General features: G+C 38.2%; 1 protein-coding gene across 14 annotated transcripts in view; it reads left to right on the top strand.

The window, feature by feature from the left end:
- ARHGEF9 (Cdc42 guanine nucleotide exchange factor 9) overlaps window positions 1–15463 on the top strand; it is a 242450-nt gene extending 226987 nt beyond the window's left edge. For 13 of the 14 annotated variants that reach the window (XM_032398228.1, XM_032398234.1, XM_032398241.1 and 10 more), the window contains one exon: window positions 12174–12419. In XM_032398228.1, coding sequence (XP_032254119.1) covers window positions 12174–12355 — 182 coding nt within the window. In that variant the 3' untranslated portion in view covers window positions 12356–12419. Of the gene's footprint in view, window positions 1–12173; window positions 12420–12949 lie in introns of those variants that run through there. The other variant, XM_032398229.1, reaches the window with a different exon arrangement.
- Window positions 15464–17210: the final 1747 nt, after the last annotated feature.

Here is a 17210-nt window from a genome sequence, read left to right as displayed (position 1 = left end):
AAAAGAAGAAAATTTAAGCCCAATGTTGGCAGGAAAAAAGAAATAACAAATATCAGAGGAGAAATAGAGACCAGAAAAACAATAGAAAAGATCAATTAAATTAAGAGCTGGTTTTTGAAAAGATAAACAAAATTGACAAACTTAGCTAGACTAAGAAAGAGGGAGAAGACTTAAATAAAATCAGAAATTAAACAGGAGATGTCACATATGATGCCACAGAAATAGAATCATGAGAGTGATTCTGTGAACAAGTATATACTAACAAATTGGATGACCTAGAAGAAATGAATAATTTCCAAAAAAACATCCAATATATCAAGATTGAATTATGAAAAAAGAACATACCAAAAGTGAGTAAAAAGATTGAATTAGTAAGCAGAAACCTCCCAACAAAGAAAAGCCCAAGAATAAATGGTTTCACTGGTGAATTGTACCGAGAATTTAAAGACTGTCAATCCTTCTCAAACTCTTCAAAAAAATTGAAGAGAAAGGAATACTCCCAAACTCATTTTATGAGACGAGCATTACACTGATACCAAATCCAGATAAGGACACTTTAGGAAAAGAAAACCACAGGACAATATTCCTGATGCAAAATTTCTTAACAAAATACTAGCTAACCAAATACAAGCACATTAAAAGGATCATACAACATCATCAAGTGGGATTCATTACTGAGATGCGAGGATGGGTTAACATATGCAACTCAAAAAATTGTAATGCACCACATTAATAGAAAGATAAAAATCATATAATCGTCTCAATAGATCCTAAAAAAGCATATCCTTTCATGATAAAAACTCTCATCAAATTAGGTATAGAAGGAACTATCTCAATATAATAAAGGCAATATATGGCAAATCCACAACTAACATCATATTTAATGGTGGAAGTTTGAAAGCTATTTTTCTAATATAAGAACACAGTGGTGCCCAATCTCACGACTCCTATGCAACACAGTACTAGAAGTCTTAAGCAGAGAGCAATCGGGTAAGAAAAAGAAGGAAATTGTATCCAAATCAGAAAGGAGGAAGTAAAATTGATTCTGTTTGACTATGACAAGATTTATGTATTTAAGAGCATCTACAAAACACCCACAACTAACACCATGCTTAGTGATGAGAGACTGATGCTTTTGCCCCTAAGATCAGGAAAAGGCAAGGATGTCCAGTATCATCACCTCCATTCAACATTGTTCTGGAGGTTCTGGCCAAGGCAATTAGGCAAGAAGTAGAAACAAAAGGCATTCAGTTTGGAAAGGAAGAGGTAAAATGTACCTCTGTTTGCAGATAACACAATCTTACATATAGAAAACTCTACAGTATACACACACACACACACACACACACACCCCACTATTGGAGTTAATAAATGAATTCAGCAAAGTTGCAGGAATTAAGAAATTAAGAAAATCCATTTATAATGTTAACAAAATATTTAGGAATGAATTTAATAAAACAAGTATAAAATTTATTCTCTGCACACTACAAGACATTGTTGAAATATATTTGAAAAGCTCTACATAGCAAAACATCCCACGTTCATGAATTATAAGACTTAATTTTGCTAAAATGGCAATATTCCCCAAATTGATCTATAGATTCAAAATAATCCCTCAATCACAGTCAACTTCTTTGTAGAAACTGACCAACTGATTATTTTTAGTTTATTTTTTATTTAGTATTGTTGATATACAATGTTACATTAGTTTCAGGTGTACAACATAGTGATTCAATTTCTCTATACATTATGTTGTGCTCACCACAAGTGTAGCTGCCACCTGTCACCATACAATTCTATTATAATATAATTTACTGTATTCCTTATTCTGTGCCATGACTTATTCATTCGACATCTGGAAGCCTGTATCTCCTACTTCCCTTTATGCATTTTGCCTACCCCCCTTTCCTCTGGCAACTGTCATTTCTCTGTATTCGTAGGTCTGATTCTACTTTTTGTTTGTTTATTCATTTGATTTGTTTTTAGATTCCACGTAAGAGTAAGATCATATGGTATTTGTCTTTCCCAGTCTGACTTAATTCACTTAGCATAATACCCTCTAGGTTCGCCTATGTTGTTGCAAATGGCAAGATCTCATCCCTTTTTATAGTTGTGTAATATTCCATTACACACACACACACACACACACACACACACACATACAAACACCTTATATACATCTTCCTTATCCATTCTTCTGCTGATGGACATTTAGGTTGCTTCCAAATCTTGGCTATTGTAAATAGTGTTGCAATAAACATAGGGATGTATGCCTATCTTTTTGAATTAGTGTTTTTGTTTTCTTTTGTTTGATATCCAATTATTGGGTAATATAATATTTCTATTTTGAATTTTTTGAGGACATTCCATACAGTTTTCCAAAGTCACTGTATCAATTTACATTTCTACCAACAGGGCACGAGGATTCTCCACGTCCTCGCCAACACTTGTTATTTTTTGTCTTTTTTCTTTTAGCCATTCTGACAGCTGTAAGGTGATATCTCATAGTGGTTTTTATCTGCATTTCCTTGATGATTAGTGATGTCGAGCATCTCTTCATGTGTCTGTTGGCCATCTGGATAGCTTCTTCAGAAAAACTGACAAGCTGATTTTAAAATTCATATGGAATTGCAAGGATTCCACAATGTCTAAAACAATATTGAAAAGGAAGAACAAAGCAGGAGGACTCACTTCCTGATTTCAAAGTGTGGTCCTCAGACCAACAGCATCAGTAACATGTGAGAATGTATTAGAAACATAAATTATCAGGCCCTTCCCCAGACCTACAACAGGTGATTCTGATACAAGCTCAAGTTTGAGAATCATAACTGGCCTAGACTGCAAATGAGATTAACTATACAGATGAATTTAATTTGCTTTTTCAACCTCCCCATTCTCTGGATACTTCTTTCTTTCTTTATACATAGAAGATAAAAAGAAAGACAAAACATATTGATGGAGAAGATATATAAAACCCTATTTCCTAATTAGAAGGAAATTCCTTTCCACTTTCCACTTTGGATTTATCTGTTCTGACCAGTAATTTTGAATGTGACCTTTGGCTGGTCTAACTTGATTTGCACTTGATACTTACTTGTCTAATGGCTTGTTGCTACTGGTAAAATCTTCAGCACACAAAACCAAACATTTAGAATACAGTATGAATAAACATTTTGAACAGAGATTACGTTTCATTATGCCTGGCATGGTGTGCTTTATAGCTCTGATTTTAGTTTGAAGACTCAGGGAAGGCAAATAGGTTTCAGAAAATAAAGAAAGAAAGGGCAGGGGAGGGGAGAATATATTCCCCATCTGGCAGATTAAGACAAGAGAGCTAGGGGCGCCTGGGTGGCTCAGTCATTAAGCGTCTGCCTTCGGCTCAGGTCATGAACCCAGGGTCCTGGGATCGAGCCCCGCATCGGGCTCCCTGCTCCGCGGGAAGCCTGCTTCTCCCTCTCCCACTCCCCCTGCTTGTGTTCCTTCTCGCTGTCTCTCTCTCTGTCAAATAAATAAATAAAATCTTTAAAAAAAAAAAAAAGACAAGAGAGCTAAATTAGTCAGAAGTTTTATAGCAAGGAGAACAGAGGAATATAGTGCTCAAGCAGAATTAAGCTATGGAGCCCTCACTGGGGAAGAAGGGAGCTAGGGAACAGCAGGGCTGGCTGAAGGCCTGGACAGGAGAGACCAGGGATTGGAGGGGACTCTGTGGGAGAAGCCCAGAGGGCAAATCAGGACTAGGGTCTCACACCTAAGGATCAGTGGCATGGACTACTAAGGGCTGGAGTTGGCACTCATGGAAAAAAGAAAAAAGAAAAAGAAAGGATTTTGTATGTAGAAAATCCTAAAGACTCTATCAAAAAAACTGTTAGATTTAATCAATGAATTCAGTAAGGTTTTAGGATGCAAAATCAACATACAAAACTCAGTAGCATCTATACACCAAAAATGAATTATTCAAAAAACAAAACAATCCATTTATAATAGTATCAAAAATGATAAAATACTTAGGAATAAATCTACCCAAGGAGGTGAAAGATGTGTTCACTGAAAACTCTAAGACATTTATGAAAAAAACTAAAAACAAAAATAGAAGATATCCTGTGCCTGTAGATTGGAAGAATTAATATTGTTAAAATGTCTGTACTACCCAAAACCATTCTATAGGTTCTGTGCATTTCCTATCAAGATTCAAATGACATTTTTTACAGAAATAAGAAAAACAATTCTGAAATTTGTATGGAACCATAAAAGACTGTGAATAGCCAAAGCAATCTTGAGAAAGAACAAAGCTGGAACCATCACACTTTCTGACTTCAAGCTATATTACAGGGGCGCCTAGGTGGCTCAGTTGGTTAACCGTCTGCCTTCAGCTCAGGTCATGATCTCAGGGTCCTGGGATTGAGCCCCACATCAGGCTCTCTGCTCAGTGAGGAGTCTGCTTCTCCCTCTCCCTCTGCAGCTCCCCCTGCTTGTGCTCTCTTGCACTCTCTGTCAAGTAAATAAATAAAATCTTTAAAAAAAGCTATATTACAAAACTGTGGTAACCAAACAGTTTAGCACTGAGAAAAATACAGATACACAGACCAAAAGAAAAGAATTTAGATCCCAGAAATGAATCCATGCATATACAATCAAGTAAAATTTGACAAGGGAGCCAAGAATATTCAATAAAGAAGGACAGTCTCTTCAATAAGAGGTTCTGGGAAAATTAGATATTCACATGCAAAAGGAAGAACTAGACCCCTATGTTACACCACTCATAAAAATTAATGTAAAATGGCTTAAAGACTTAAATATAAAGCCTGGAATCATCAATTACTATAAGACAACATGGGAGAAAGATCTTGACATTGGTTTTGGCAATGAATTATTGGACATGACACATAAAGCACAAGTAACAAAAGAAAAACAAGTGAGATCACATAAAATTTACAGGTTCTGCACAGCAAAAATCAACAAAATAAAAAAGCAACCTATGGAATGGGAAAAATATTTGCAAACTATATAGTATGTGATAAGCGGTTAATATCCAAAATATTAAAGGAACTCATACTACTCAATAGCAAAAACCCACAAATAACCCAATTAAAAAAGAGGCAAAGGACCTGAATGGGTACTTTTCCAAAGAAAATATTCAAATGGCTAATAAGTACATGAAAAGGTGCCCAGCATCACACTAATCATCAGGAAATTTAAATAACTACAATGAGGTATCATGTCACACCTGTTAGAATGGCTTTCAAAAGACAAGCAATAATAAGGACTAACAAGGATATGGAGAGAAAGGAACCACTGTATACTGTGAGAATGTAAGTTGTACAGCCAGTATGGACAATAGTATGGGGGGTTCGTCAAAAAATTTAAAAATATCTTGATGAAGTTCCAAAAGTTCATTTTTGCTTTTGTTTCACTAGCTTTTGGAGATGTATCTTGAAAGAAGTTGCTGTGGCCGATGTCAAAGAGGTTACTGCCTATGTTCTCCTCTAAGATTTTGATGGATTCCTGTCTCACATTGAGGTTTTTCATCCATTTGGAGTTTATCTTTGTGTATGGTGTTAGAGAATGATCGAGTTTCATTCTTCTGCATGTGGCTGTCCAATTTTCCCAGCACCATTTATTGAAGAGACTGTATTTTTTCCGTTGCATGTTTTTTCCTGCTTTGTCGAAGGTTATTTGACCATAGAGTTGAGGGTCCATATCTGGGCTCTCTTTTCTGTTCCATTGGTCTATATGTCTGTTTTTGTGCCAGTACCATGCTGTCTTGGTGATCACTGCTTTGTAATATAGCTTGAAATCAGGCAACATGATGCGCCCAGGTTTGTTTTTCTTTTTCAACGTTTCCTTGGCAATTCAGGGTCTTCTCTGATTCCATACAAATTTTAGGATTGTTTGTTCCAGCACTTTGAAAAATGTCGTTGGAATTTTGATGGGATGGCATTGAAGGTATAGATTGCTCTGGGTAGCATAGACATTTTAACAATGTTTATTCTTCCGATCCATGAGCATGGAATATTTTTCCATCTTTTTGTGTCTTCTTCAATTTCTTTCATGAGTGTTCTGTAGTTCCTAGAGTAGAGATCCTTTACCTCTTTGGTTAGATTTATTCCGAGGTATGGTTTTTGGTGCTATTGTAAATGGAATCATTTCTCTAAGATAAAAAGCTTCTGCACAGCAAAGGAAACAGTCAACAAAACAAAGAGGCAACCCACAGAATGGGAGAAGATATTTGCAATGACACTACAGATAAAGGGCTGGTATCCAAGATCTATAAAAAACTTCTCAAACTCACACCCAAAAAAACAATATTCAAGTCAAAAAATGGGCAGAAGAAATGAACAGACACTTGTCCAAAGAAGATATACAAATGGCTAACAGACACATGAAAAAATGTTCATCATCATTAGCCATCATGGAAATTCAAATCAAAACCACACTGAGATACCACCTTAGAAGAGTTAGAATAGCAAAAATTGACAAGGCAAGAGACAACAAATGTTGGAGAGGTTGTGGAGAAAGGGGAACCCTCTTACACTGTTGGTGGGAATGCAAGTTGGTATAGCCACTTCGGAAAACAGTGTGGAGGTTCCTCAAAAAATGAAAATAGAGCTACCCTATGACCCAGCAATTGCACTCCTGGGTATTTACCCCAAAGACACAGATGTAGTGAAAAGAAGGGCCATATGCACCCCAATGTTCATAGCAGCAATGTCCACAATAGCCAAACTGTGGAAAGAGCCAAGATGCCCTTCAACAGATGAATGGATAAAGAGGATGTGGTCCATATATACAATGGAATATTACTCAGCCATCAGAAAGGATGAATACCCAACTTTTACATCAACATGGATGGAACTGGAGGAGATTATGCTAAGTAAAATAACTGAAGCAGAGAAAGTCAACTGTCATATGGTTTCACTTATTTGTGGAACATAAGGAATAGCATGGAGGACATTAGGAGAAGAAAAGGAAAAATGAAGGGGGGGAATCTGAGGCAGCGATGAACCATGAGAGACTATGGACTCTGAGAAACAAACAGGGTTTTAGAGGGGAGGGGTGAGGGAGGATGGGTTAGCCCGGTGATGGGTATTAAGGAGGGCACGTACTGCATGGAGCACTGGGTGTTATATGAAAACAATGGATTGTGGATCACCACATCAAAAACTAATGATGTATGGTGACTAACATAACATAATAAAATAAAATAAAATAAAAAATAGAACTACCATATGATCCAGCAATTCCAGTTTGGGGTATACATCTAAAGGAAATAAAATCACTGTCTCAAAGAAATATCTGCTCCTTATGTTCATTGCAACATTATTCACAGTAGCCAAGACATAGAAACAACCTAAATGTCTTTTGGCAAACAAATAGATAAAATAAATGTGGATAAAGTACACACTCACACACACACACACACACACACACACACACACGGAATATTCAGTCATAAAAGAAGGAAATCCTGAGTTTTACCACATCATGAATGAACCTGGAAGGTATTGTTCTAGGTGAAATAATTCAGAGAAAGACAAATAATGTATGACCTCACTTATATGTGGGATGTAATAAAAATTGAACTCAGAAACAGAACAGTTTGGTGGTTGCCAGATGCAGGGGGTATGTGGTGGAGGAAATGAGTAAAGGTATTCAAAGTATACAAGCTTATAAAATAAATAAGTTCTGTATGGCATGGTCACCAAGGTAATAATACTGTATCGTAAATTTGAAAGTTTTTAAAGAGTAGATCTTGAAAGTTCTAATCAAAAGAAAAAATATGTAACTATGTGAGGTGATAGGTGTGAAGTAACCTTAACGTGGTTATCATTTTGCAGTGTATACATACATCAAATCATTGTTGTACACCTTAATCTTATGCAATGTAATATGTCTATTTTAACTTAATAAAAGTGATAGAAAAAAAAAAAAAAAGAAATAATCTGAGCAGACCAATAACGACTAAGAAGACTGACTTAGTAATCAAAAACCTCCCAAAAAGAAAAGCCTAGGACCAGATGGTTTCACTGGTGAATTCTATGAAACATTTAAAGAAGAATTAACACCAGTCCTTCTGAAACTCTTCCAAAAACTTGAAAGGAATACTTCTAAACTCATTTTATGAGGCCAGGATTACACTGACACTAATGCTAGATAAAGACAATACAAGACAATACAGGCCAATATTTCTGATAAATATAGATGCAAAAATTATCAACAAAATACTAGCAGAACAATTCAACAGCACATTAAAAGAATCATACACCATCATCTAGTGATTCATCTCTAGGAAGCAGCGGTCATTCAAAATATGCAAATCAATAAATGTGATACACCACATTAACAGAATGTAAGATAAAATCACATCTCTATAGATGCAATAAAACATCTGAAAAATTCAACATATTTTCTTTTTTTATTAAGTTCAATTAGCCAACATATAGTACATCATTAGTTTTTGATGTACTATTCAGTGATTCATTAGTTGTGTATAACACCAAGTGCTCATCACGTCACATGCCCTCCTTAATGCCCATCACCCAGTTACCCCATCCTCCCACCCACCTCCCCTTTGCAACCCTCAGTTTGTTTCCCAGAGTCAAGAGTCTCATATGGTTTGTCTCCCTCTCTGATTTCTTCCCTTTCAGTTTTGCTTCCCTTCCCCCTATGGTCCTCTGCACTATTCCTTATATTCCACATATGAGTGAAACCATATCAACATATTTTCATGAAAAAAAACTCTCGATAAATTTTGTATATAAGGAACATACTTCAACATAATAAATGCCTTATGTGACAAGCCTACCAATATTAACAAGCATGTTCAGTGGTGAATTGTTAAATGTTTTTTGTCTAATATCAGGAACAAGACAAGGATGCCAACTCTCACCACTTCTATTCAACATACTGCTGGAAGTCCTACCCAGAGCAATCAGGCAAGAAAAAGACATAAAAGTCAGAAAGGAAGAAGTAAAATTGTCTCTGTTTGCAGATGACATGATTTCATATAAAAAAAATCTAAAGACTCTCCTAAGAAATAATATTTTTAAAAAAGCCATTCTGAAAAATAAAGAATACTAGAATAATAATGGAATTCAATAATGTTTCAGGATACAAAATATAAGTACAAAAATCATTTGTGTTTCAGTACAATGAACATTGAAAAGAGAAATTAATGTAACAATCCCATTTGCAATAGCACGAAATAGGATAAAGTACTTAGGAATACATCTAACCTAGGAGATTAAAAATCTGTACACTGAAAACTATTAGATATTTATAAAAGAAATTGAAGAAACACAAAAAAATGGAAAGATATTCTGTATTTATGGATTTTAAGAATTACTGTTGTGAAAATGCCCTTACTACCCAAAGCCATCTATAGATTTATTGTAATCCCTATCTCAAATTCCATGGTATTTTTCACAGAAGCAGATAAAACAATTATAAAATTCACATGGAAACAAAAGAGACCCTGAATAACCAAAACAATCCTGAGAAAGAAGAACAAAGCTGGTGGCATCATGCTTTCTGATTTCAAACTTTATTTCAAAGCTATAGTAATCAAAACAATATGGTGCTGGCATAAAATCTGACATATAGACTAATGGGAGAGAATCAAGAGCCCAACTATAAACCCATAGTCAACCAATACTTATCAGGAGGCCAGGAATATTCAATGGGGAAAGGATAGCCTCTTTTATAAATGGCATTGGGGAAAATTGGATGTTCACATGCAAAAGAATGTATTAGATCCCTATCTTACACTGCTCAGAAAAATTAACTCAAAATGAATTAAAGACTTAAGTGTAAGACTCAACACCACAAAAATCCTAGAAGAAAATATAGGGAAAATACTCCTTGACATGGTTTTGGTAACAAGTTTTTGAATATGACACCAAAAGCACAAGCAACAGAAAAAAAAAGTGGGACTACATCAAACTAAAAAGCTTATGCACAGCAAAAGAAATAATCAACAAATGAAAAGACAACTTACAGAGTAAGGGAAAATATTTGCAAACCACATATCTGATAAGGGATTAATATCCAAAATATATGAGCAGCACATACAACTCAACTACAAAAAAAAAAAAAAAAAAATGGGCAAAGGACCTGAATAGATGTTTTTCCAAAGAAAACATGCATTTTGCCCATGTAAATGTTCTATAGGTGTAAGAAAAGGTTTTCAATATTTCTAATCATCAGAACAATGCAAATCAAAACCATGAGATGTTATATTTGTTAGAGTGTCTGTTAAAAAAAACAAAAAACAAAAACCAAGAGATAAGTGCTGGTGAGAATGTGGAGAAAAAGGAACCCTTGGACACTGATGGTAGGAGTGTAAATTTGTAAGCTACTCTGAAAACAGTATGGAGGGTCCTCAAAAAGTTGAAAATAGAGTAGTAATCTGATCCAGTAATCCTACTTCTGAGTATATATGGGAAGAAAATGAAATCAGGATCTCAAAGATATGTCTGCACCCTCATGTTCATTGTAGCATTATTCACAATAGCCAAGACAGTGAGCAACCTACATATCCTTCAGCAGATGAAGGGATAAAATAAATGTGATATATACAGTGGAATATTATTCAGCCATAAAAATAAGGAAATCTTGCCATTTATGGAAACATGGATGGACTTTGAAGGCATTATACTATAAAAATATAAATACTATATGATCTCATTTATACTGGAATCTAAAAACAAACTTATAAAGAGTAAGTAGATTGGTGGTTGCCAGGGTCTGGGGTTGAGGGAAGTATCAAGATGTTGGTCAAAGGGCACAATCTTTAGTTATAAGATGAAGAATTCTGGGGATATAATGTACAGCATGGTGACTATAGTTAATATTTTAACTTGGGAGTTGCTAAGAGAGTAGTTCTTAAATGCTCTTACCACCAAAAAGAAGTAATTTTATGAAATGATGGATATACTAACTAACCTTATTGTAGTAATCATTTTGTTATATATGTGTGTGTGTGTGTGTGTGTGTGTATCAAATCATCACATTGCACCTGAAACTTACAGAATGTTATACACAATTATATCTTAATAAATCTTGAAAATAAAAGTAAGAACAAAAACAAAACAAAACAATATTGGCTTTTAGAAAATAGCTTGTTGCTTCCTACTGAAGTGCCAGTGGCTGATGATGGCTCAATATGATACTACTTCTAGGGTAATGGGATCAAGTCATCAAAGGCAAACAAAGAAGTTGTGATGTTGAAATTTCAGACATTGGTCTGCAGATGAGGAAGCTATTTGGGAGCAGCAGAGAGGTCTTCATTGCATTCTGAATCATATGCTGTATGCTATTATGTTCTGAAAATAGGTTAGGATTAAACTTTAAATTTACCCCCACATACACCCTGGAATCCCCTATTCATGTGAATTTTGCTTGGAAAATTGGTTTCACAAAAATATGGTTTCAAAAAAAAAAATATGGTTTCATCACATGGTGTAGAATACTGGATCACTTGTACCTTAACTTTTAGAAGCCCATTTTCCAACAAAAGACCTGCTTCGAAGTCAGTAGCTCTTAACCAGGCTCTTTTGACACTTCTAGGGGGGAGTTGAAGAGGGAGAAAGCCAAATACCTTTGAAATTAAATGGAAATTGTTGGGCGATTTGCAGGACCAAGTCTGGCATAATGGACTATGGTCTCTTGGAAGGAGCTCTGGGGGAGCCTGGGTAGTGCAGTCAGTTGAGCATCTGACTCGGTTTTGGCTCAGGTCATGATCTCAGGGTCTGCCCCTCCCCTTGCCCCTGCTCTAGCTCTCTCTCTCTCTCTAATAAATAAATAAATCTTTAAAAAAAAGAAAAGAGCTCTGAACTGATAAAGAATGTGGATTCTATCCCTTGCTTTATGACCTTGGGTATGACATTTCACCCCAGGTCTCAGTGTCCTCATCTGTAAAACCACTGATGACAACACCACAAGATTCTCAGTGATACCTGAGTAAATGGGAAAGTGTGTGTTGTTGCATTAGTCACCATACCATTCCAAAATCTGTTAAGGAATGCACTTCTTCCTTTGGATGATTTTCAGTTCCAGTTCACACTCTCTAAAATAGGCTGCCTTTAATTGTCTGCTCAAAGTGGTCACTGGGTGATTTGGGAAACCCCTTGCTACTTAACTTATACTCTTTCCCTTTGATCTCCCATCTACTCTAGGTGTCAACTCTGCCCGCTCAGTTCCTCCTTCCTACCCACCACCGCAGGACCCGTTAAACCAGGGCCAGTACCTGGTCCCTGATGGCATCGCTCAGTCACAGGTCTTTGAGTTCACCGAACCCAAGCGCAGCCAGTCACCATTCTGGCAAAACTTCAGCAGGTTAACCCCCTTCAAAAAATAATAATTACAGGGAGGCAGATAATTTTAAAATAAAGTAAATAAAATTATATTTATAGATGGACATTTTTTTGGAGAAGCACTGTTGAAATTTATATATATATAAATATATATACCTATATATATATTTATATATAGAGAGACACACATACACACACAGACCCTTGAGTATACATACACACACACACACACACACACACACACACACAGAAGGACCAAAAAAAAAACATTTTCTGTTGTTTTGGGGAAGTGAAATCTGTAGTTGGTAGGAAGAGGTACCAATGACTTCTAAACATGTGATCCCTTCTTAGAAGTTTTCTGTTCTTACCCTGTTCCCCTCCCCTTTATTTTCAGAAATTGACACTTCTATGTGTTCCTTTTCTTGTTGAGATAATCTCTTTGCTCCCTTGTGAGTGATTCATTGACTTGTCATTATTACCATAGATGTGTTTGTATTTTTTTTTCTTTCCTGATGATACTGATGCTGATAACTTTTGAATTTACTTTGATGTGATGGAGTTTGGGAGTTTGAAATTTCTTTTTTTCCTTTTCCTTTTCAATGGGTAAAGGGAGGATTCCCCTTTCTCTTTTCCCTCAGCTGACCATCTGTGAATGTTTCTACAGCCCGGCAGTTGCCCCAGACAGCTTTTTCCCTGCATCTTCTGTCCTCAGTCGTGCCAGTCTAGACATGCTCTGTTGTGCCCTGTGACATAACTGCTTGATATTTCTATTGCTTTCACTGTGTTTTAGATGTCATAGAGGGATCAAAACCAAACAGAATCAAGGGAGAGTCAGAGTATAATAATTCTGGAGAGGACTTCTGTTCAGGGAACATTCTGCATTTGGGCTCTTCTCCTAGCACTGGGGGTTCCCATGTTATAGCACTGCTGGGTCATGAGCAGTTTTGTATCTGGGGTTTAGTTTGAGCCAATTATTCTCTTCTTCAAGTTGATTTGGTTATGGTGTTCCTTGTAGGCCTCCTCCCTCCCCTAACCTAAAAGATCAGAACTTGAAGCAAAGGGGCTGAGACTCTGCTTCCCAGGGGAGGGATTCAACTGCCTCTAGCACCAAGTAGGCTTAAAGTTGGGGTTCCCCACTGAAATCATTTCAGAGGCCTGGTCATCCCTGCTTCCATTTTCAGATTACAGGCAGCATTTATAGTAGTCTATGAAGGGGTCAAGACAGAGCCCACCTGACCAAGATCATCAGCTGCCTTCAAATTATTGACCTGGACAGGATCCAAGGCTGACCATAACCTCTTAAAGGAAAGAACAGGAATGGGCATGGAAAGAGGCAGCCCTAGCCCAAGATATGTACCTGCAGTTCCTACCACTCAAGTTATGTGAGACCTTCCCCATTGTTAACAGATTGCATGGACAATCTTCCATGATTACTACCTTCTCCTCTCCCTGTTGTCCTTTCTCCTGTTCTCCTGGCACAGGAAAATTCCTGCTATTAGCATAAAGAACTCTGTCACTCTAAGAAGGCCCTATTTCCAAAATTCTCCTATCCCAGGACATTGGAAGCAAGTAAGTGAGGAGCCCAGGGAAACTTCCCTATGGAGAAAAGATCTGAGGTAGACACATTACCCTCAGACTTATTTTTGGCAGGCTTTATACTTAGGCAAAACTAACTTCTCCCACTAAGAGGCAGGCTCCCTATGGGGGCAGGAGTACCTGTTCCTCCTCACATAGCCCTTCAGGTGGACAGACCTTGAACAGCAAGGAGAATGGAGTACAAAGGAGTGAGAATGGGCCCTGCTATGGAGAACCACTCTAATGAGGAATCTGGAAATTGTGAGTATGTTCTGGAACCTAGGAGAAAACTTCATCATGAAAGGACCTCAGCTTACTGAGCAGCAGCCATGGCTGCATGAGGCCCTCAGCATAGCTGACTTGATTGCTGCTCTATGCCTCCTGACCCAGACCAGGCCCTGCCCAGCCTGGGAATTATTCCTCTGTGGGAATCAAATTACAAGCTATTTGCTTCCATTCCACCACATTCAAATCAGACTTGTGGGGTAAGCCAAGGGTAAGCCTGAGCTGGGCAGGGGGCTGGGGCTCGGGACCAGCCACAACTGCTCAGCAAATGACCCAGCTACTAAAGTCCCACCTTGGCAAGGAACCTGGTATCCACTGTCTAAGCTACAATGGCCTCCCTGGCAAATAGCATGTGATTCAATGGCTGTGTAGGCCTCCCTTAAGTATACATTCTTTTCCTACTTTCCGTTCTCCACTAGGCTTAACCTTGACATGTTTCTCCAGGGGCTAGGAGCAAACCAAGAGGGGGTGCTTGGCCAAGTCCCTGGGCCTCTCTTAGCCAAGCCCCCTTGCTCTCCCTCCATGCCCTTCTCCCCTGAGCCTGTGCCCAGAGCTTCAGGATCAGGAATATTACCTCTTGCCACCCACCTCTCATCTACTCAAACCGCTGGCCTCACCAGATGCCAATAACTTGTGAAAACAACAAGAAATCAGTTTACCATTGGTTGGAGTGTTTCCCCAGCCTATGGCAGGAAAGCAGACCAGTGACCAACAGCCCCAAGGGGAGCCCTGTTACCTGGGATCAGGGTCCAGGTCTATTCTGTGTCCCCACAGCAGTGCTATCCCCAAGAACTCTGTAAATCTCCTCTATGTGTGCATGGCCCCCAAGCTCCCCTTTTCTCAACTCAATGAGTCCTGGATTTGTTCTCCAAAAGGCTTTGCTAGTGTGTTTTATGGGCCCTGCTGTGGGATAGTCCTAACACAGAAATCTAACTCCTCTTTCTCTCTCCCACTCTCCTCTTCTCTCTATGTGTATAACTCTAATGGATTTATCAAGGACAGCAGCAAGAGAGTTCTGACAATTCTAGTGTGAAGCCAAATAGTGATCTTTAGTGCTTTGGGGCTGGGGTGGGCTGGGGTGGATGGATGGGTAACAGTGATTTTGATTACCCCTGCTGCTCTGCATTTGCCAGTTTATTATTTTGTTTCTTCTGATTGTTTGACCCTGTCAAACAAGTGTCAAAGTTGTGTGTTTAAAAAAAAAAAATGTTTAACAACAAAACTATGATGTTGTAATGACACAAAGCCTTATGAAAATATTTATGGAGTTCAATAAAAGAAGTAAAAATACACTTCTAGGCACATTTTTCTTGCCTGTGTGTGTGCATTTCACTAATTGCAAAATAAAGGAAATTTTCCTGTTGGGGGACAGCGTATCCCAATCTAGTCTTGGCCTGCCGGCCCTGTTGTTCCATTATCAGGCATCTCATGGGCTGTCTGTGACCTTCCATGCCCTTTCTGGAAGACAAGTTTGATCCTGTAACCAGGGACGCTTCAAATGTCTTTATATATGGGACTGTTCTTCATGTCCCCTGTCCCTTTGATAAGACTTGAGGACCCATTCCTGACCCCATTCCCTTTCCTTGCAGCTACAAATCCAGTACATGCCCTGGGCACTCATGGGAGCTTAAAAGCTGCTTTTTGGATCTAGCCAGAGGCCATATCATATTCTGGTTCTGTCTCCTCAGAAGTAGACACATTCCTTATCCATCCCCAAAGTGGGTGTAGTGACCTTACTGTTGTATTCATCATGGTGTTGCCTGCAAGTTGATGCTCCTTGCTGCCTACAAGGCCCCTATGTGGTGTCTTATCCTGCCCATCAGAGAAGCAATAGTGGGTTTGTTTTGGCACTGCCTCACCTGCCTGTCTCCAGAGTGACTAAACACTAACTCTAATAAAATGCTTATTTACTAAAAGGTATCAGATAATTGTCCTAAGCTATAGAGTTAGGAGGAAGAGCAGGTGTTTTACCTCTGGGTTAGGGTATGAGCCCTATTTAGGACTAAGGGATGTCCCTAATCCTGGATTTGGAGAAAGTAATTATTAAAACATCTCCTTCAATAAACTTTACCCTTTCTCCATTTCTTGGCTCTCTCATAATTTAACCTCTTTTCCTACTGTCCCCACTTTTTCCCTTTCCCATGGGGTCTGTAATCTTTTTTCATCAAACTCAGAACACTCAGTTCTCAGCAGTCCCTTCTCCATCTTGCCAGTTCCCAGCTTCATCAGCTTCCAAAGGTGAATCTCAATTATGCTCTGGTCTGAGTACTCCCTGACTACCTTCTGAGGGTCCTAGAATGGTGAGTGGGGAGACAAATGCTGGAGGGTCTTACACTCTGGGATGCAGCTGATTCTCTCCTAAGGTACCTAAAATCAGCATGTCTCATCACCAGAAGAATTATTTCTGAAAGCCCCATATGGTCCACATGATCATCCATACTCTTTATTACCATAAATAATGGCTCTACTACTTACCAAGCTTATTTGCTAAGAGCATTTACCCACTTGCTACCCTCAGTTTTGTTACAAGGTACACAATATTCACTGTTGAGAGTGCTGCTATATTTATTGATGAAAGTGCCACTTGCCTAATTAAGTTTCCAATTTGCCTTTTCTGATTACTAAATTTCTCCCCTTGACTGGGGACAGAAAGGGCAGCAGATTTAAAGTATCATTTTTAGGAGGCTTTCAAAGGGGAGGGCCTTAGCCCATCCCAAGATCATTTATCAAGGACAATGGCTTCTTATTCTACTTTTCCCCAGGATCTTGTGGGAAGCTCAGGGGTGGAGAGAGAGAGATCTGTGGTGTGCCCAGATGACCAGAACTAGAATAGAGAAAGGAGACTTCCCAGCTTCCAGGAAAGGCCTCTTCCTAGAACAAGTCATCCCTGACCTATCTGTATCCTGGGAAGTTTCCCACCAGGTCTGATGGAGGAGGCTAATGGCTTGTTTATAAACAACAATTGCTCCTATTTCAATGACCTTACCATATACAGGTCTCATGTAATCCTCTTCACAACCTTTTGGCAACAGGGTTATT

Source organism: Phoca vitulina, unplaced genomic scaffold (assembly GCF_004348235.1).
Source record: "Phoca vitulina isolate PV1807 unplaced genomic scaffold, GSC_HSeal_1.0 scaffold112, whole genome shotgun sequence".
Lineage (NCBI taxonomy): Eukaryota > Metazoa > Chordata > Mammalia > Carnivora > Phocidae > Phoca > Phoca vitulina.
The sequence above is the reverse complement of the archived record's forward strand: the minus strand, read 5'-3'. Positions and strand labels throughout refer to the sequence as shown.